Genomic DNA, 22,531 nt, shown 5'->3' with positions numbered 1-22,531 from the left:
GGTTCAATGTATGATTAATGGCCATGTGTATGAATTTTGGGGGGGGGGGGGGGGGGGGTGTCTCCATGCGCATACAACCTCGGGTCAACGGCCTGCTTTATGGCGTGATATGTCTTCATATCCATGGCTCTCCAATGCTTTGCTTTGTGGTGATTTTGATGATGCCCTGCATCTTCCGATAACACTACAGGTCATTCGCACATGTTGGTGCTTTGGAGGTCTACATTGTGACCAACCTCTCTCTCGGAAACGTTTACTACACATCAATAATGCCTACCTCTCTCATGAGGCATTTCGAGAGATGATTCATCATGTTATTCCCCCTTTGGTCGCCCAGATGTATCTTGACTCTGATATTGCTTGGTATTGTTTCGTTGTGTGAGCACCATATGCATCAGTTACGGGGAGATGTTGAGGATGCCAAATCAGTGTATCAAAAGCTCCAACTCTTTGCTGATGCGTGCTCATTGACTAAAGGTGAGCTGACAGCGTTATGTCAAGCCTAAGTACGCCTGCAACATAATGATAAACGCAAACTTGATAAATGGCAAACTCGAGCTCGACATAGAGCCTTTGTGGATAAGGGTTGCGCCTTGAAACAATTTGTGAAGCACTTGCATCACTCGAGGGCTTCTCAAACCATCAAGAGGGTTATGCGTAGCTCAGGTTCTTGGACAGCCTCTACTGCATTTCTATAAGAGTGCACCACCTTGTTCCATGCTTCTGCAAGTGCGACTATCATTACAAGGAAGGGGGTTTTGCACCGTAGATTTCACAGCAAGGGGTACATAATTGCGAGAGGAAAGCGGTTATCGTACTTTAACAGTCTTCTTGGGGGTCTCCCAAGGAGATCCTTCATGCGAATCCACGAGCTTTCCTTTAGTCCTGGTCTCTTGTGTCACAAACTGCTGACGTGTCAAGCCCTGAAGAATGGAGCCGAGTTGTAGATCACGGCCAAGCGGCCTAAACCCTAAGAAGAACAAGCAACAACAGAAGAAGAAGTCCTATCAACTTATGGGGACCCCGTCCGATGGGGCCATAGTGACATAAAAGAATTAAAATAAAGTAGGAGCCACACACACACACACACACACACACACACACACACACACACACACACACCCCAAGAATTGATGACGTGGCAACTGTACGAAAAACCCGAAATTCATGCTAGACTGTTGATGTGACAAACGGTACGGAATTCTGCGTTTTGCGCTGACTGTTGACATGGCAGCTCTATAGATTTTCGTGATTTACGCTGGCACTTTTTGTCACAAAACGGGAGCGTACACGAGCACTTATAAATCTGAAAAATATAATACTTTGCAAATATGAGAGAAGGGAGAAGATCGACACAGTATTGGGGACCAGAAGATGGGCTGGTCCCCCTCCGTTAAGAGTATTCTTTTATTCAGGGAGAATTCTTATACAAGCACGAGAACTCGAGGAAACCCCTCCGTTTTGTAATCTTAGACCCGAAGGTCGTGCTTTCCCATAAAGGGCTTGGGCACAAGGCGGTTCCTTCCCGTAAGGGACTTAGGCGCGAAGCCGTACTTCCCCGTAAGGGACTTAGGCGTGAAGCCGTACTTCCCGTGAAGGGCCTTCCCGTAAGACGGGAGATTCCTGCAAAACAAACCACACAAAGCAACAATTCTCAATGCGTATCAACACCTTATACCTGTCGCTCCTTGCTCGGAAAAGCGACCTCCGTACTCAGTCGTCACACGAACACTTGCAGTTTCCGTCGCGAGTCTCCACTCCAGAATCCTAGCGCTAGCACTTTCTGCTGCTTCCGGCATGTGAGAATTGAAACGCTGGCTACCCTTTTATAGGGTCTGGCACCCGGTTGGAATAGAGCCGAAAAAGCAGGGCCTAGCGCTCCTAGAGAGAGGAGAGAGAAAATCGCTGAAGTTGGAGCTTTCTAGAGAGAGGAGAGAGAGAGATCGCAGATTTCAGCCCTCTGCGTTGGTTTTAGCGTTGGCTTTTTTATAAGGGCCTTGCTTGCTTTATTTTATTAATAAAAGGGCTGGTCACTTTAAAGTGACCGGCCACTTTATAAAATAAAGTGTGAACCTGTTCAAACTTTAAAAACTCACTCAGTTAGTGAAAATAATGCTACACGGACACATTCCAGGCGTCCCCGGGTGCAGGACACGACACAGATGCAATGCAGACACAGACTCCTCGCGGGAAAACATCTGTCCTCCCGCGACTGTTCCTCCTTTTCGTAAAAAGCTTCATTGAACCCATCTTTATTCTTGTGCTTGCGTTCTTACGCGTATTTTCTTACTCAGTTCGGATTTCCTCCTTAGCCTACGGGATGCCCCCTTACTGATGCACCCGTCACCCATCATGTGACGCATCAGGGGCACTCGTAACCCGGCCCTTTCCACCGAACTTACGGAAACTCCTTCGCGATGTTTACCGTCACCCATCAAATGACACATCAGAGTTTGTCCGTTCTTGATGGCAGTTCCTGTAGCTACAATCTTTTAATAGTTCTTAGTGCACATAATAAAATATCCTCAAAAAGAGATTAATCATTAAAAATAAGAAAATAGTCCAATTAGCAATATCCCTCTGGCTTCTAAACAGTTGACCTCAACTGTAGTGCTTGGACATATCCTCCAGTATCTCGGGATAAGCTGCTAATTCCTCCTGCGTCATCCACTGAGCATCTAGATTCGAAAAGTTCTTAAACTTAACCAAATACTTCCGTGTTATCTTTCCGGATTTGAGGGACCGCTCCTGATGATTTACTATCTGCTCCAGTTGGAGTATTTCTTCTGTTTCCTCAACCTCAGGAGGTTCCTCAGCACCAGGCTGGCTCGGAGGCGGTTCCACATACGGCCGGAGTAAACTGACATGGAAAGCATTATGGATCTTCCAATTAGGCGGTAGCTCTAATCGGAAAGTGACATTATTCACTTGCTCAGTGATCTTAAACGGCCCATAGTAGCGGGTAGAAAGTTTTACCACCTTCCCCTTATGAGACGCTTGTTTCTTAAGTCTTGCCTTCTCAAACTTGAGTAAGACTAACTGTCCGACTGTTAAGTCTAGATTCCTTCTGTGCTTGTCTGCAGCTTTCTTATGCTTTTCTTGAGAGCGTAGAATAGCTCTCCTAACTTGCCCGTAGGCTGTGTCCAAATCCCGGACAAATTCATCCGCTGCAAAGATCTTATCCTTAGTTAAAAGGATGGGTGGAAGCAAAGGCTTACCATAGAGAATCTCAAAAGGTGTTTTCCCCGTCGATGAGTGTATGGTATTGTTATACGCATGCTCGACAAGAGGCAAATATTTCTCCCAGTCAGATTGCCGGTCTGACACATAAGCTTTTAACATATCCAATACTGTGGAATTGGCTATCTCACTTTGCCCGTCCGTTTGAGGATGGTAGGTAGATGAAAAATTCAGCTTCGTACCAAGATTATCCATCAAGGCACGCCAAAAATTTCCTGTCATGCGAGGATCTCGATCACTCACAATAGACCTGGGCATTCCATGATGCTTAAAGATCTGTGCTAGAAAGACCCTAGCCATATGATCTGCTTTGATCGTTTTCTTGACTGGTATGAAGTGTGCTTGCTTGCTAAACTTGTCCACGATGGTCCAGATCGCGTCATTTCCAATCTGAGTTCTAGGGAGGTCCATGATGAAGTCCAAGGCAATACTTTCCCAAGGTTCATTAGGCACAGTCAAAGGTTGTAGCAACCCAGGCGTCTTATGCCAATCATACTTCACTTTTTGGCAAACCAAGCATTCCCTGACATATTTATCAATGTCTGCTTTAAGGCTAGGCCAATGAAATATCTTTCCATTGCTAAGGTCGTAGGGAGAATACCCCGATGACCCGCATAAGGGGAAGCGTGTGCTTCATCCATGATCTTCTTTCTTAATGGTTCCGCCACATATATGGCTTGATGGTGGTAGAGATAGCCGTCCCGAATGGAATAGGGAAACTCATTCTCTCCACAATGTAGCTTTCCCCAAATGGTGGAGAAGTCTAGGTCATTCGGATACAAATCCGGTAGTGCTTCCAGTTCTTGGTGATACACAGGGGTGATAGCGTTCACCCTTGGCCGCCTAGACAATGCGTCCGCGCCCACATTCTTACTCCTAGCCGTGTGAAGGATCTAAAAGTGAAACATAGACAAAAAGTTTGCCCATCTCATCTGCTTCTCAGATAGTTTCCTTTGCGTAAGAAAATACCGCAAACTCTGGTGATCAGTCTTGATCACAAAATCCGCTCCTAGAAGATAGTGCTTTCAGTTGGATAAGGCGTGAATCACAACCGTGAGTTCCTTTTCGTAGATTGATGCATGCAACTCTGCATCCTTAAGCCGTCTGCTTTCGTAGGCCACTGCATGGCCTTCTTGGTTTAACACTGCTCCGATGCAATCGCCTGAAGCATCGCAATGAACCTGAAATGGTTTCCTTAAGTCAGGCACTATCAAAATAGGTCCATGGCTTAGCAAGTACTTGAGCCGATCAAAAGCTCCTTGTTGTCTCGATCCGCATCGGAAAGGAATCTTCTTCTTTGTCAAATCATGAAGTGGTCCTTCTATATGAGCAAATCCTCGAACAAACCTTCGATAATACGAACATAATCCCAGAAAGCTACATACATCATGTACCGTAGTGGGAATAGGCCAATCTTCTACCACTCTGATCTTGGCAGGATCCATACTCACTTGATTGTGAGAGACTATATGGCCGAGATAGTGTATCTCTGAGAGAAAGAACTCGCTCTTCTTTGCATTCACATGCAACTCATGCTTTCGCAATTCTTGAAACACTAAGTCCAAGTGCTTCCGATGTTCCTCTTCTGACTTAGAGAAGATGAGTATGTCGTCCAAGAATACTCCCGTAAAAACTCGATACGGGCTGAAAATGCGGTCCATCATGCGATTGAAGGTCGCAGGAGCATTGGTCAAGCCGAAAGGCATTACCAAAAATTCATATAGTCCAAAGGTTGTGCGGAAAGCAGTCTTATGGACATCCTCAGGGGCGATCCGTATCTGATGATACCCACTCTTTAAGTCTATGCGAGTAAAAACACTTGCACCCTGCAACTTCTCAAGTATATCATCAATCCGAGGGATCGGAAAGCGATTCTTGACTGTGATCTTGTTTAACGACCTATAGTCTATGCACTTTCGAAACGTGCCATCCTACTTCTGCACCAGTAGAACTGGAGAACAGTAGGGTGAATTCAACACTTGGCCGTACTAACCCTTTCTCTAGAAGCTCGTTGACTTGCTTCAAAATTTCCTCTTGCTGAGCAAGACTTATCCGATAAGGGGGTTGATTGGGAGGCGAGCTACCCGGTATGAGATCTATGCGGTGATCTTCCGGGCGTACCGGAGGGAGTTCATCAGGAAGTGTTTCCGTGAAACAATCTTTGTACTTTTCAATAAATTGAAGACGCTTAATTTCCAGACTAGAGAGAGAGTCGCTACTAGTTTTATCCTTCTCACGTGCAAAAATCAAGTAAGCAGAAACACACTTCTTCATTTCTTTCTTAATGGAGATATGGCTTACAATTGGGAACTGCCAATCTCCTGCATCAGCATGAATCTTTATTTTCTTACCCCCATGATCAAAAGTGAGGGTCTTTTCCACATAATCGGGAATAGGTGTCATGTGGAAGTGCCATGGCATACCCAACATGATATCACATCCCTCGATGGGTGCCATAAAAAATGATTCGCAGTCCATGTACTCGCCAATCCGAAGATTGAGCTGTCCTTGCACGGGAGTTGCATTGGTTGTCAACCCCTCGAATGCCGATCCGGATGTAACCGGTGTGCCAAGCTGAGCCGATGTGAGGCACAATCGTTCCGCAGTATCCAGGGAGATGAAGTTATCCGTGGATCTTGGATCATAAAGAATCAGTACTCGTTGGTTGTTCAAAGACCCCCAGTCTTTCAGAAGTTGACGCTTCCCTTTCTCCGTTTGTGTGTTTCCTTGAACATCTGGGATTGAGTTCGAGCTTGGTGGTGCGCATTCCTTCCTTGCTTTCTCTTGCCTCGTAGAGGCTTGCTCTTGCCGTTGCTGCTTTAGAGGGCAGTCCGGTTTCATATGTCCTTTCTCGCCACAGTAGAAGCATCTTCCTTCCTCTCTGAAAGTTTGAAGTTGAGTAGGAGAAAGATACTTAGTTCGTTTGCCAGTGCCCTCTGGCTTCTTAGAATGATCATCGTCTCTAGATGGAGGACGTTTTCTTCCTTGGCTCCCATGGTCATCGTAGACCCCTCTTTGTCTTGCACGGTAAGTGCTATGCTCCATCTTTCTGGGCGTTCCAGTTGAGTGCAAATCCTCAGCAATGATTGCTGACTCCATCATCCTCTGAAGAGTATCATGCGGATACACTTTCATACTCTTTCGAAGTTGCGGTTGGAGACCCGCTTCGAAGTTTCGTTTCTTTTCCTCGTCGGCAATCTTCATGAAGGGAGTGACCTTCAGAAGAACCGACCAATACTTGTCCACATAAGTCGTTACTCTTTCATGTTCCTTTTGGGCAAGCCAGTCCCATTCCTTCCGTATGTCCTTCTCGAAGTCAGGCGGAAGAAATTGTTCATAAAATTCAGATTTGAAGCCTTCCCAGGTTTTGGCCTGAGAACCTTCGAGAATCTTGGCTAACCACCAATTACTTACCGTTTCCTTGAGGTGCATCCCCACATGGCGTAATTTGGATTTTTCTGTGAAGTGCCCATTGGTAAAGGCGACTTCAAACTGTCTGATGAAGGAGAGCGCTTTGGAGATGTCTCTCCGTCCGTTGTAGGTTTCGAACTTGATGTCCTTGTCGCCCGATTTGAAGACTCTCATGCGATGTTGAGACTTGTGACCATGCTTCTTGAATGGAGGCTTATCTTTAGGTTGATGTAGGGTAGTGGCAGTAGTAGCGGCTTCCTTCTTTTGACGAGATGATCGAGAAGTAGAAGTATAATCAGGAGAGTAAGATGGAGATGAGATAGAGATGTCCTTGCTCTCGTCTAGCAAAGAGAGCGCTTTTTCCTGGCCTTTCCTTGAAGTAGGCCGTTCATTCCGATCCGAAGATCCTTTGTGCACCTCGGCACGTTCTTCTTCTCTTTCCTCCTGTGGTCTCACGCCAACAGTGTTGTCCGGATGCTTGGCTGCATCAGTTCCATTCGTTTTCTTTATTCCGCCCAAGAGCTTTTGGACGTCTGGCAACAGTAAGATTTGTTGCAAATCCGCAAGCTGAGCTTGCACTTGTTGAAGCTCCTCTTCAACGCTTCTCCCTTGGCCCGACATGGTTCTTCCCGTTCTACCCGGAATCGTCCTTCTTTGTAGAGAAAGAGAGGAGTCCGAGCTCTGATACCATTGTCACAAAACGGGAGCGTACACGAGCACTTATAAATCTGAAAATTATAATACTTTGCAAATATTAAAGAAGGGAGAAGATCGACACAGTATTGGGGACCAGAAGATGGGCTGGTCCCCCCCCGTTAAGAGTATTCTTTTATTCAGGGAGAATTCTTATACAAGCACGAGAACCTGAGGAAACCCCTCCGTTCTGTAATCTTAGACCCGAAGGTCGTGCTTTCCCGTAAAGGGCTTGGGCACAAGGCCGTTCCTTCCCGTAAGGGACTTAGGCGCGAAGCCGTACTTCCCCGTAAGGGACTTAGGTGTGAAGCCGTACTTCCCGTGAAGGGCCTTCCCGTAAGACGGGAGATTCCTGCAAAACAAACCACACAAAGCAACAATTCTCAATGCGTATCTACACCTTATACCTGTCGCTCCTTGCTCGGAAAAGCGACCTCTATGTGAACCTGTTCAAACTTTAAAAACTCACTCAGTTAGTGAAAATAATGCTACATGGACACATTCCAAGCGTCCCCAGGTGCAGGACACGACACAGATGCAATGCAGACACAGACTCCTCGCGGGAAAACATCTGTCCTCTCGCGACTGTTCCTGCTTTTCGTAAAAAGCTTCATTGAACCCATCTTTATTCTTGTGCTTGCGTTCTTACGCGTATTTTCTTACTCAGTTCGGATTTCCTCCTTAGCCTAGGGGATGCCCCCTTACTGATGCACCCATCACCCATCATGTGACGCATCAGGGGCACTCGTAACCCGGCCCTTTCCACCGAACTTACGGAAACTCCTTCGCGATGTTTACCGTCACCCATCAAATGACACATCAGAGTTTGTCCGTTCTTGATGGCAGTTCCTGTAGCTACAATCTTTTAACAGTTCTTAGTGCACATAATAAAATATCCTAAAAAAGAGATTAATCATTAAAAATAAGAAAATAGTCCAATTAGCAACACTTTTGAGCATTGCTTTTGGACCAGATGCTTTTGAGTTTAAAGGCTTTTCACTGTAAACTGTTTTTGGGGCCTAGGGCCTTTAAATATGAGGCCATGGGCTCATTCTTTGGCATGCTTCCTGGAGAAGGTTGAGAGTCTGGAGTACTGACTTGTACTGTGTTGATGCAATATAAAGAAATACCGAAAGGGACGCCAAGGTTTGGGGCCAATATTCTCTGGGGTGGAATTCCGCCACTCCATGTCGCGTGTCGTCTCTCTCTTTCAATTGAATTGTTATTTAAGTGCTAAAAGTCTGTTCAGTTCTATTGGCACGTGGTGCCCGTCTTGTGACAGTGGTATCAGAGCATTAGGCGTGTGCTTTTCTGAAAGCATATCGGTCCTACCAAAGAGCAGACAGAGCAAGATCGCACTTCCAAAGTTCATTGGAAATTGAAGCGGACTAATTAGCCACTCCCACCCTTATTTCATCGCGCATTGGGCGCGCTCCCGTCTTCACGGCTCATGTCTTACAGGGCATAAGTCATAAAGATCACTTGCAAGAGAAGGATGTTTGTTTCGAGCTGCTGTTTCTCTCAGAGGGAGTGCCATGCAAATGTTGATCTCTATAGCTACCAAGCCGCACACTCCAACGACTCGGCAAGCTTTCAAGAAAATTTTTGCCCGAAGTTATATGGTTTCTGACATCTTCCTTTGGAGTGCAACTTCTGGGAGAGTGGGGTATCTTGAAATGCTTGCCATGGAAACCCTAGTAGATTATAACTTGAAATTTCTAGACATGTCTCAGCTGGTGTCTCTTTTTGATAACCTCGGGGTCTAGTATGATTGCTATGTCTTGGGACTACCATCGTCGCCAGAGGAACACTGTTTGTTCAAAGAGCTGATAGACCATGCTGTGGTCGGATACGACCTTATGGAAGGAACCTAACCCTAATTTATTTTGGTGCAGGTTTCAGGTTGGGAAGTCAGTCAAATTTTCGAGCTCGACTCATGTCGAGATTGCTTTTTAAGTTTGAGTTTTGTTTGAACTTGTTTGGTGATCTTGCTTGAAATTTGTTTGAAATGGATGGTATCTGTTTTAAACCTGTTTTGGTGCCGATTTGAACTGTGTGACTCTGGTTTTAATACTGGTTTCAATGATTGGCAATTTTACTCCCGGGTGGAGAAGTGAGAAATACCTTAGAATGATGTAGGCCGATGCCTGGGGAGCGTTTCGTTGTATGTTTGAAAACCTCGGAACGACGCAGACCAATGTCTAGGGAGCGTTCCGTTGTATGCTAGAAAACCTCCGAACAACGCCGGCCGATGCTTGGGGAGCGTTTGGTTGTATGCTTGAACCTCCAAGCGACGCAGACTGCGGTCTGGGGAGCGTTTAATTGTACAGTCCTCTGAGCTCATGGCCCGGACCTTTTTAGGTTATTTGCAGGGGGAGTGACGAGGTAGTCGTTGAGTAGCTTCATACCGCAAATCGTTTGTCTCGGGGGAGTGCTCAACGGCGCTGTTTGTTATGTCTTGTAACATGCATATGTGAGCATTTGTTTTGCATTGTGATGTGCCAACCACTGAATATTCCTAATTGGATTAGATGGCCTGGGTATGTTATTTTAGTGCATCAAGACACCCGTGGAAGATCAATGCGGTCTGGGTGTGATGGCTAATTTTACTACGTTGGAATATCAAGAGTTCCGATCTGGACGAAAGGAGAAGCCAAATCCTTGATCAAAAGAGCTGAAAGGAGAAGCTAACTTTTTAACAAAAAGAGCAAACTGATTGTCCCTTGGAATGGCCCTCGGAAATTTTTGAGCTAACTTGAGTTGTTTTGCAGATATGCTGTAATCGCGGACGATTACTTTCTTTCAAGAAGGGGGGATGTCACAAACTGTTGACGTGTCAAGCCTTGAGAATGGAGCCAACTTGCAGATCACGGCCGAGGGGCCTAAACCCTAAGAAGAACAAGCAACAACAGAAGAAGAAGTCCTACCAACTTATGGTGACCCTGTCCGATGGGGCCATAGTGACATAAAGGAATTAAAATAAAGCAGGACCCACACACACACACACACACACACACACACCAAGAATTGATGACGTGGCAATTTTACGAAAAACTTGGAATTCGCGCTTGACTGCCGACGTGGCAAATGGTACGGAATTCCGCGTTTTCCGTTGACTGCTGATGTGGCAGTTGTACGGATTTTCGTGATTTACGCTGGCAGCTTTTGAGCATTGCTTTTGGACCAATGCTTTTGAGTTTTAAGGCTTTTCACTGTAAATTGCTTTTGGGTCCTAGGGCCTTTAAATATGAGGCCATGGGCTCATTCTTTGTCATGCTTCCTGGAGAAGGTGCAGAGTCTGGAGTACCGGCTTCTACTGCGTTGATGCAATATAAAGAAATACCGCAAGGGGCGCCATACTCTCTGGGGTGGAATTCCGCCATTGTGTCGTGCGTCGTCCCTCTCTTCCAGCTCAATTGTTATTGAAGTGCTAAAAGTCTGTTCAGTTCTATTGGCACGTGGTGCCCGTTTTGTGACATCTTGTGTAACTGTAGCCTTTCCCTTGTTCGGAGTGCTTGGGGAGCCGGCAGATTTGACTTTTCCTTTATCCAGAGGCGGAGTAATAGTCAAGGTGGAGGTCCCAATAGAAGATGATCTAGGATTAGAGACCTCTTTTTGGGGGGGGGAGCCGCAAGCTCTGGAACTGCTGAAGGAGGAGGCTGCAAATTTGGCTCAGGACATTCTGATTGTATGCGACCAAATTTACCACAGCAAAAATAGGAACTTGCAAATTTTCCCCATTTTAGCTTGAAAGGGCATTTTCCAATGAGAGGGTCATCGAGTTGATGGTAATGCCTGCGGGGGTGGGAACATTTATATCCCAAAGCACACAAAACAGATTCCTGTTTGCAACAAGTTTGGGAGGACATATCATTTTACCCAAACGAGAAGCATGCATAGGGAGAAAGTGTCGCCATGTACGCGGGAAGTCAATTATCTCCACCCAAACGGGACGCTTGAGATGGATGAGGCTTTGATAGTTTTTAGTGAGGGCCCATGGCAATACATGTGTCATGTGTGTTCCAAAATACAAGGGAGATGATTCAAGTAACATGTTGTGGTTGTCATTGTCTGTCAACAAAACCTCATAGAAGCCTCTGGCACCAAAATACACTCCTCGGACTGCTTGATGTTTAAGAAGGAAATCAACCCACTTGCCCACATTCTGCGTAGTGGGCATCTTGCCCGGAAAAAACAAATTGACCGCATTGAGAGCATACTGGGCCACTGGACCCATGAGGGCTTGAACTGGAATAAGCACCTCCATGGGGGGTTCCTGACCCTCCCAAGCATTCCTTGCATCCTCAAAATCCTCGAGCAAGCAAGCTCGGATTTCGCCCATTTCCGAGGACCGTGTGACCATTTTCCTGCGCTTGTAAGAGCAAAGGGCAGGCGATACAGAATTTTTCATACAACTTATTAGGAGCGCCAAAATCTTGGAGAGCTGGATAGAAGCCTACTGGAGCGAACAAAGACCTTAGACCAAGATGTGGATCCCTTTCCTCTGTTCTGGATTTCACTTGGGCAATCCTTACATTTTGCCCTTGATATTGGGGACATATCTTTGGATATCCTACAACTCTACTATGTGTGCTTTTAATGCCTTCCCCTTTCAGAACACCTCTCTGTTCTTCTTTGTATTTGCTCTTTCTGATGGGTTTTCCTCACGTTGAGGTTTCCCATCTGTAAATTAATCCAAGATATACAAAAAAAAGTGTATCTATGTGTACATATATTATAACACATTAAAATACATACATGTATACTATTGGGCACTGGTGGTGTTAATAGGGACGTGTGTATTTTAGTTAATACTATGCATTTTGGATAATGGAGCTGATAGTTATATGGTCTACACGTATGTATATGGATGTATGTATGCATGTGTGTGTGAGTGAGTGTAAATGTACATGCATAGGTATGCACCCATGTATGTGCATGTGTGCACCATATATGGACTTTTAAAATCAGTAGTAATATCCTGGTCAGTCTAAAACAGAAGGAAGAGTGACACAAATAATGTCTCCTATTACGACTCTGGCACCCACAAGTTTGATATGTGAAAGTTGTGGATCATCTGGCTCTAGGAAACGCTTATCATAGCTATTTCTCATTGCTGCATGTCCTTCAGCTTAAACGTACTAGGGAAACCTTGCATAATTGTTCGCCTCTTATGATGTAGCCTTCTTGTTTTGTGTTATAGATGTCAAAATTTAGCATAAACTGCCTAAAGAAGACAATTGACCAGTTCTTTTTGTTCATGTCTACAGAAAATACATAGCTGCTAGGTCTCTCTTACTAGTTGATAGCATGAAGTAAGAAATTCGGCATAAAAATGGCAAAGACGAAGCACATTCCTAGCATGTAATGACCCATTTTCCCTGATAGTCTCAGAACCATTAATGTTTTAAAAAAACTATGATACTGAACTGTGGTCACATAACAAGTAGACAGCATTTTGTAACTGAAGAGCGTATCCCTGTTCTACAGTTGCAGCAATGAAACCTCAATGAAAATTACAAGTGCATATGGCACTCTCAGTATGCTCTCACTTATGCGTAAGGTTACATGTTTTGGACAAAAAAATTCTATCATCGTATTCTCTTGTGGCTTGTTGGCTTCTTTTCAGCTGCTTTGTCGGCAAAGTCCTGTGCAAGAAACATATTTGAGGATTGAATGTTGAATGGCCTGGTTTTCATCGTGTGCAGATACGGAAAAGGTTGCTCAAAATGAAAGGCGGCTTGCCTCACCTATGAAGGATGGACGCCAGTCCTCAACAGCTGAAGTTGAATTTACTTCAAAAAAAAGGTCCGTAGATTTTTAGAATCAGCTGTGGGAGTTATTCAAGGGTGTTTCTCCTTGTAGTTAAATGGAAGAGTGATATATAGCTAGATGAATGTAGGATAAGCCCAGATTCACCCTTCGCAAGGTGTAGACTCATGGTAGTCACCCACAAGACAATATAACCATCAGCTCCATCATGCATAGTATTGACTAAATACCACGACATCCCCACTAACATCGTCGGTGCCCAATAGTGGGTGTAGAACGAGGTACTAACATATGCTCCCAAACACATCACACCACACCATTGAGCCGCTACGTAACCCAAGCCACCTATTGAGCGTGAGAAACATGCCATCCAATTGGATACCCCAAATGCCTGACAGGGCACATTCGGAGGAACAATCTCACATGTCCACAACAAACTGTGCCATTTGCATGAATTAAGCGGAAGAAATTTTGATTTACAGAAATTGACCCGAAGACCAGCTGCAAGCCCATACAACTCCAAAGCATCCATAATTGCGTGGACATCAGACTGTTGATTGCGAGGCATAAACAATGAATCATCCGCATAAGCTTGCTCAAATGAAAATCCAATCCAAGGATAATTGCAAGCCATGAAGACGGCCAACGGAGGGCAAATGATCAAGATGCATTAACAAAGGGTGAGTGGCAATAGCATAAAACAATGTACTAAGAGAGTAGCCCTGCCTCGCAAAGCAGCCAAGGGGCCAGGATGCCGTCAGCTCACCTTCAAGGATCCCCAAAGAGGTACTGCGAGCATACAAGAAGTACACGATATTGACTAACTTGGGAGCAAACCAAGACACCGCATCGTATTAGCAATGAAGTACCATTGCACAGTGTCAAAAGCCTTTTCAATATCAACTTGCATGACAAGGACATCCTACTGCATATATTTTGCATACTCCATGCCCATCAAAACATTAGCCAGGTTATCAGTGATTTGGTGACGTGGAACGAAACCATATTGGGCCTGATGAAGTCCTGTAAGAAGGTAGTCTTTAATCCGATTCACCACCATCTTAGCCAATAACTTGTAAACAACAAGCATGAAAGTAATTGGCCGCCAATGAGAAAACTGTTCGCAAAGTGCTTGTTTAGGTAACAATTTCAGCAAACCTTCTTTCCATGATACAATCAAGTCGGTCACATTCATCATGAAAAGCAAGGGCTCTTTGAGAGATTCCCAAAAGGAGAGAAAGAACTCCATAGTAAGGCTATCCCGGCCAGGGAGCGCCAAGGACCCAATGTATGCAATGCACAGTGCAATTTAGAATTAGTGAATGGTTCTCCAAGGCATTGTACATCCTGCCGATAATGCGATACCATGGCATCGAACCCCACACACACTTTTTTTGTTGTAAATCATGCTTTAATTTACAAGTGGGAAACCTCAAAACGAGGAAAACCCACAGTAAAAGGTACAACAAGTGGAGCGTTGTGATGCTCTGATAGCTAGAAACAATCAAAGAAAATCCTGTAAGCTTCAAGAGAGATATCTCCCACATCATAAGCATAATGCAGGGCTTGTCCGAGTTCAGTTTGAAGTCCTGACTCCAATAACTAGTAAGCACTAAAAACCGCACACTCAGCATTGCACTCAAAAGCCATCATCATCATCAGAGGACGATGAAGATGATGAGGAGGACATCTCTGCCTCTGTGAGGACATTGCCCTCATCATCATACTCTGGCCCTGTAAATCTTGGGTCCCCTGGTGTGTCTGCATCATCCTCATGTGGATCACCCTGCTCTGAAGTCTGGAGAAGACGAACAGCCGGGTTTGCTCGAACGCGAGGTCTGCGTACTGGAAGCTTCCCAATCCGAATGCTCTCTCGCCGTGCGATGTCAGGAACTGCAGCCTCCTCTGTTGGAGAGGGATGCTCAAGGCCCGAGCGCGTGACCTGGTGACTCGTCTATCCCCACTCTCCAACTCTTTGTGAAGCTCTCGCAGTATCTCCTCCTGCTCGTCTTTGTTACGAGTATCTATCTCCTCTAGTGTAGGGTCTGGAACCATCTTTACCTCCGTAGGATCCACCTGCACCAACATTGATAAAAATCCATAAAGATTTAGAGATACTTCAAGTAATTCAGCCTAGTCTATATACGAGCCTTTAGCAGACTGAAGCATGGAACGAAGTTCAAACCTGCTTGGGATTTCCCAAAGCATGGAAAGAGCGCACTAGCCTCATGTTCGCTCGACAGTACACCAACTTCTCTAGCTGGGTCGTGCTCAATTTGTTCCTGATCTTCGTGTGCACCAAGGAATATGCACTCCAATTGCGCTCACAAGCGCCAGCTGAACAATCCTGATGGCAATGTAGTAATGTACACGAGGTGCAAATCTTTAGAGGACAAAAGTGCACAAGGTCAACATTTTAGGCACAATTCACAAACATATTACAACTTGAGTACCTGAGAGAGAATACGTAGAGCTGGCTTGCAAATTTGTGGAAGACCTGAACTCATAGTTACATGGGACGGCGGGTACGGGAACGGGGACGGGGACGGGGACGAGACGGCAAAAGTCAGGAAACGGGGACGGGGGTCGGGGCGGCAAAAAAGAATTTAGAGTTTTTTTGGCATTTTTTGACCTATACACATGCCACACACATAGAGCATCACTTTGACCACAAATTTACACTAAATAGACCAAAGAACATGAGTCATATAGATGCAAATGTGCTAATAAAACATCGAGAAATGAGGACCCAAAGGGTGGCTTTTATAGCCATTGGGGTGCTTCAAAGTTCAAACATATGGCTATTAGAGAGAAACTAGCCTCTAGAAATGATCAGGTTTTCAAATTTTAAAAAAAGTCCCCTCCCATTCCCTGCCGTCCCCTGTAGTCCCCTCCGTCCCCTGCCATTCCCTGCTGTCTCCTGCCGTCCCCAGGACGTTTTGCCTGCGTTCCCACTTGGCAGCCATTTTTCCGTCCGTCCCCTGCCGTCCCCACCCGTCCCTGTCACGGAAATGGGCGTCCCCCGTCCCTAGGGTCCGTCCCCTCCGTCCCTTGTAACTATGCCTGAACTTCCATAGTTCTGCCACCAACTGAGGGGAAGCTTGGTAGCCTCGGGTCTCACTGCAACACTCCTCATGAAAGTAGGACCCAAGTTGTTCATGAAGCTTGACATCTCACCATCTATGATCAGCTGCTCATCCTCGCTGAACATGAGATTGAGGTACTCCGAACGAAGGGTCAACAAGGCCATGTTTTCAAAAAGCTTGGGCTTTTTGTAGAAGGGATGGAGTATAGCCACCATCCCATGAATGGGACGACGCATATACTGCCATCGATTATCTACAATGGCCAGAATGTCGTTCCGTTTGCAAGTTCAAAAAGAACAATCATTGAATCAATGAATCCGAGATTGGCAGATTGCATAACATTCTATTTCAGAAAAAGCAAGGTAAGCAACCTAATGAATCAATGATTCTTACCGCTCTAGAGGTAGTGTCCTACACGTCTCAACGTTTCCTCATGAAAAGGTGAAATACTAGACCAAGGGTAGATCCCTCCATATCTGTCACGCGCAAGAGAACAAAGAGTGGCTGAAGAGCCATGGAAAATCTATGCACCTCTGTCCAGAAGGCTTCATCTAGAACCTTCCTCTGAATGGCCTTGGTAGGCTCTTGTCCTGCATGGCGCATTAGGCGCCACTTTGGATCCACAACAGTCTGCAAAAGTGGGTCCCTCAGCCTGTACAATCTCTGAAGAACAAGGTACATGTATGCAAATCTGGTCTTCGAGGGCCGCACCATATCCAATGTGCTGTGGCTCTTGAAGATTGCTAGAGCTTGGTGCTTCTTGCGGAAAAAAGTGGTAATCCTCGTTGCCTCAGAGACACAATAGGCTGAACCCATGGCAATTTTCCTATGTCCTCCATGAGTAAGTCTAGGCAATGGGCGGCACATGGAGTCCACACAATGCGAGGGAAATCTCTCTCTACCATATCACCCATGGCCTTGCAATTGCTAGCATTATCGGTAACAACATGCAAGTAGCCAAACCATGTACATTGAAATAGTAGAGATAAAACAAAAAACACAAGGAGAAGAGATGCCAGCAGCAAGATGGGGAGATTGAATTTACCTGCACCACATTCTCCTTTCCTACCTCAAGAATGGCCCGACGAATATGTTTGTAAATGAACTCTGCAGTGATCTTCTCACCTGCCTTTCCGGCATCCACGACTCTCAAAAAGTACATACCAAGGCAAGATGAGACTAGAATGTTGATGATGTGGCGTCTACGTACATCACTCCATCCATCAGAAATGATAGAACACCCAAAAGTCTGCCACCCAGCTTTTACTGGAGTGATTGCTTTGTCAATGACCGCTTTCTGCTCATCTAGCATACTTGTACGCATCTTGTAATCCAAGCCAGTCCACAACTCTGTGGAGCCAACCTGAGAAATGACTCTGACCATCCTCTTCCATTGATCTGTTCGAAGCACATTGAATGCAATATTGCACTCTACAAGAGTGCGAGCAATCTCCATCTCTGCTATCTTTTGTCTCTCTTTCACCCAAGATTGAGAGTTTACGCGTGAAGGCAACGAGGTCTGCCTCGGTGCATTGGTGGGAGCTGTAGACCGTTCATCCCCAATGTCCTCCTCATCATGCCCTGCTACACAAGCTCTTTTCCTACTAGTGCCGACACTGGAGGGCACACTAGTCTGAGAGCCAGAACCCATCCCTCCATCTCTTGGATTGTCACCAAGGTTCCTAAGTAATGCAACCTGCAAGGCATCTTGTGAAATCGAAGACCCCCTCGAAGGTGCACTCGATGCTAAGGAGAAATGCTCTCGAATTAGGTTTTCCTTGATTAGAGGTGGAATCTTCTCACAGCCATTGCAATGATTTGTAGCACCTATCCCTGTAAGATGCTTGAGAACACGAGTAATAGTACTTGTCTTGCTTTCGCCACAGTATTTGCACTGCCACTGACGAGTACCCGACCCTTGCTGACCCGGCGTAGTAACTATTTGGATCACGTGGGTGTACGTGTCCCACACTGGGTTGGGTTTGCGAGGCATCTTACTGATCACCTGCAAGAGAGGAGCACTCAATGGTCAATTGCACCTTGCACAGTACCTGCAGCTTCTAACCAGAAGCGCTCAATAATCAGCCCGCAGAAGACGTTTTGCGATAAAAGTCCCCAGTGCCTGAAATAGGGCTTAAATTTAAATTTAAAAAAAAACTCGGGTACACTACCTATCCGTACGTACATACGGATGCAACCTTGATTGATGAGATCTCAATATGTAGATTACATATTGTGAACTGGTGGCAAGGGTGTATTAGACTGTGGAGGTACCCTAGTGCATATCATGCTATATGCTAACGACCTTGTTCCGATCTATGAATCATGGTAGGGCTTATAGTGACACCTCAAGTCATCTACAGAGAGATGCGTTATAGGATATGTAGACTTGGCCATGCTAGAGCTTGCACCATGGGGTGGCTCTTCGTCATTTTGGTCACCTGAGTTTTGCTGTATGCTGCAGCAGTATGGGCCCTTGGACTATCAGCCACCTCATGGACACAGATTGAGAGACCACATGTATGTATGATGCTTGTTCTGCAACAAGCCCTCAATACCACACGACATTATTAGAGAAAAATTACCCACTCCACCCATGCTACTCGAGGCTATTTTCCAGACAGTTTGCCTCATTCAAAGGTTGAGAGAGACGCCATCAAATAAACTTATATGCATAGACTAGGAGGCCTCCAAATAGATTTTAGAGTCAGGTGAGTAGGAGTCTGGGTACTTGCAAGGGAGATAGTGGTTTGAAGAACGTGGACTAGACATGGGTAGATTACTACCCTTCGATTACGACCCGGGGACTCACCCTTCAACCAACTCTCACACAATGAGAGGAACTCAATACTCAAATAAGATCTATGGCAGCTCTACATGAGAGTAACATGAATCTCACCTAGATAGCCTCTTCCCCCGAAGATGTTGTATTACAGTGAGCTTGCTACATAGACTAGACATGATAGATTACCACCCTTCCAGCATGACCTGAATTCATCCTTCATCCAACTCTCACACAATGAGAGGAACAACATAGTGCTTCGACAGAATCTATACCAACTCTACATCAGATTGACATGGATCGCACCTAGACAGCCTCTTCCCCCAAACTTTGAAGATGTTGTATTAGAGTGAGCTTGTTGGATTCTTGACCTTGCTAGAGGAGAGGTTCATCTAGAGACCACGCTACATGGACATTGTTGCTAAATTGAAGGAAAAATAGTTCTAAATGAATTATTGGAATTATAAGTGAGAGGGTTTTTCCATAGTCACATGGGGACGGGGACGTGGCATAACAAGGGACGGATTCCAATAAGTGAGAGGGTTTTTCCATAGTCACATGGGGACGGGGATGTGGCATAACAAGGGACGGATTCCAATAAGTGAGAGGGTTTTTCCATAGTCACATGGGGACGGGGACGTGGCATAACAAGGGACGGGGGATGGGCCAGGGGACACGTGTTCAAAAACCCTTGTTCTATACTAGACAACACTAAGAGCACAAGATTGCAAAGAAAAAGTGGGTTTTGCACTCATAAATATCAAAATATGACATGCAGTAAGAACACGGCGAGCATGTGCTGCACACGTTGACGTGATGATCAATCATCATACTCAAAGGGAACAAGTAATGATGTACAAGTGAAGAGTTGATTAGTAGAGTCTAGTGGGCAACATTGGCACATAGCTCAAGACTCTGAAAAGCCTAGAGAAAAGGTAGCTTAAGACTCTGAAAAGCCTAGAGAAAAGGTGTGGGGTCCCCTGTTCGCGTCCCGGGACCCGCGTCCTGGGACGCGTCTCCTCTACGTCCCATGTGAGGGACCCCCCTGTCCCGACGTGTCACATGCACATCTAACCCTATGTGCATGTGGACAAGCTACTCCATGACAAGGGTTCAGTCAGCCTAGCTTAGGAAGTGTTGTGGCACTTTTGTGAGTCTGTTCGCAGAACGTGCATGTCTAGACACTTATGAGTAGATGCATATCCTTTGGTTGCACACAACATGATCATCAACATTACCATCAGAATTCATCAGGAGCATTTTACAGTGCACAGAACCTATTTTTCCTATTTTAGCTATTTTTCACTTATTATTAATAAATGACTTTGTTGGGAAACTGGGTAGGGCAAAGTTGCTAAGTTAATATAAGAGAAAACTGGCAGTCACTCTGTAGAGCAGAAGAAGCAAAGAGAGCGCATGCAATCCTCTTGCAGCAGGCCCTCTAGCTACCCTTCTCAAGCAAGAACGCCTCAACAAAACTCTAGCGTTTACAGCCTGATCTACTAGCGTTTTTCAGCCTGAACTGCTAGCGTTTTTCAGCCGGATTTGACAGCAGTTTCAGCCCTGGTTTGCTGGCGTTTTCAGCCTGCTGTCCACAGAAAGAAACCAGCGTTTTCAGAGATCTGCATCAGCGTTTTTCAGCAAGGTGTACCAGCGTTTTTACAGCCTGCTGTCCAGCGTTTTCAGCCATAAGGAACAACGTTTTTCAGCCCTAAGAAGCAGTGTTTTTCTCAGCCATCAAGTTAGCAGATCAGCCCCCGACTTGGTGCAACAGTTACCGCTTCGCAGCATTCAGTTTTCAGCCTTAGCATCGTCATCGTCGTCCTCTCCGTCGAGATCGACATAGCATCATCTAGGACTCACAGCATCAGCACCTTGTATCAGATTTGTGCAATCAATAGCAATCGCCATAGAGAGTGGGGCCTTCGGAGGAGGGTTTGACAACATTCTGGTGTCGTATTCTTCTCTCTCTATCTCTCAGTCTCAGCACCTTCACTCACAGTGTTTACCACTTTGTTTATGATCATTTGCACTCTCTCACTAAAGGAACGGAAGGCTCTCCCTTCCGTAAGTAAAAGGAACCTTGAGCACAGTTCGGAGCACTCATCTTAAGCAAAGTTCAACATTCACTTCCGCTGCACCTTACTTTGGTATCAGAGCTTTGGCAGCGTTCTGTATCACTCAAGGAAAGAACCACAGATTCTTTTTTGCTTGTTGCGGTCGCACGTAACCCAAGTTCACTTGGGCGTGTCGATTCTTAAATCGTGTTTCTGAAGAGTGACAAGAAACCCAAGAAAGAAGGGCTTGTTGAGCCTTTTCTTGTGCCTCTTTTCACTCATTGAGAGCGGACCGTCCACTTAGCGGTCGGCCAATCGACGTGAGGTTGGAAAACGCAACCTTGGTGTGAGCGGAAGGCCGCCAATGGGTGCGCCCGTAGGAAAGAGTAGAACTCCGATAAGAGAAGATCCTTCTCTAACACAGATTGCAAGCTGGAGAAAGAACCTCAAGAATCTCAAGGACTCAAGAACTCAAGAACTTAAGAACCCAAGAACGCAAGAACCTCAAGTTCCTCGTGAACTTACGAATCCAAGATCTCAGTGTATGGTCATCACCCGAAGCGGAATGGATACTTTGCATGAAGGTGATGAGCATGAGGGTGGTGAAGAAGAATATTCCCTACCAGGTGGTTTTTCCGACCCTCCCCCTTCCCCATCTACACCACGATGTGCACCGAATCCGATGGAGGCTTTGGTCACGTCGATGATGGACATGATGATACAACAAGTGGTACAATGCGCCACTTTGATTGCGAGCGGTTAGCCTTGGAGCATGAGCGCGCTTGGCGGCCGACGACAAAAGGGTAGCCTTGGAGCGAGAGCGTGAGCGTGAGCAAGCTCACTTGGCGGCCGAAGAAAGACGAACGGCCTTGGAGTTAGAGCGTGAGACGCAAAGAGACCAACGCATGCAAGAGTTGGTCCTACAGGTACTCACCTCGAAGTCCGAGCCGGTCAAAGAAGTTGGTAGTTCGTCAAGTAGCACAAGCAGAGATTCAGACTCCAACAACCCCGTCACAGAGAAGCTGACATTGAGTAAGTATGACGGTAAGATGGATGCTACTATTATTCATTCTTGGTTGCATTAATTTAATGCTTACTTTGCGACAACTAAGAAGATAGGAAATAGCAAGGTTTTGACGGCAGCTATATATCTTGCCGGTGATGCTATTAATTGGTACCACGCATGGCAAGAGACACAGTTGACTGCGCATCTAGAGGAAGCTAAGGAAGGCGCGCCCCTTTCTTTCAATTGGGCCGACTTCCAAGACAGCTCAAGGCACTGTTTATGCCACCCGAGTACCTAGCATGATTGAAGGACGATTGGCGCGGTCTCAAGCAAAATGGTATGCTCGTTATGTCTTTCTCTAATCGTGTTTTGCAGCTCGGCACCCAATTACACAAATCGGATGGTGAACGCAAGCATGCATTCCTTTATGGATTGGACGAGTATATCAAGTTTGATGGCGAGGTACTCGATCCAATCGATCTCA

At 45.7% G+C, this 22,531-nt stretch overlaps 1 protein-coding gene across 3 annotated transcripts in view; it reads left to right on the top strand.

The window, feature by feature from the left end:
• The window catches only part of MLH3 (MUTL protein homolog 3), a 75,209-nt gene that overhangs the window by 36,354 nt on the left and 16,324 nt on the right, over positions 1–22,531 (top strand). For all 3 annotated transcript variants that reach the window (XM_086514540.1, XM_086514541.1, XM_086514538.1), the window contains exon 14: positions 13,053–13,152. In XM_086514540.1, the coding sequence (XP_086370666.1) occupies positions 13,053–13,152 (100 nt within the window). The remainder of the gene's footprint in view (positions 1–13,052; positions 13,153–22,531) is intronic.

Source organism: Adiantum capillus-veneris, chromosome 6 (genome assembly GCF_014529385.1).
Source record: "Adiantum capillus-veneris isolate H3 chromosome 6, ASM1452938v2, whole genome shotgun sequence".
Classification (NCBI taxonomy): Eukaryota; Viridiplantae; Streptophyta; class Polypodiopsida; order Polypodiales; family Pteridaceae; genus Adiantum; species Adiantum capillus-veneris.
The sequence above is the reverse complement of the archived record's forward strand: the minus strand, read 5'-3'. Positions and strand labels throughout refer to the sequence as shown.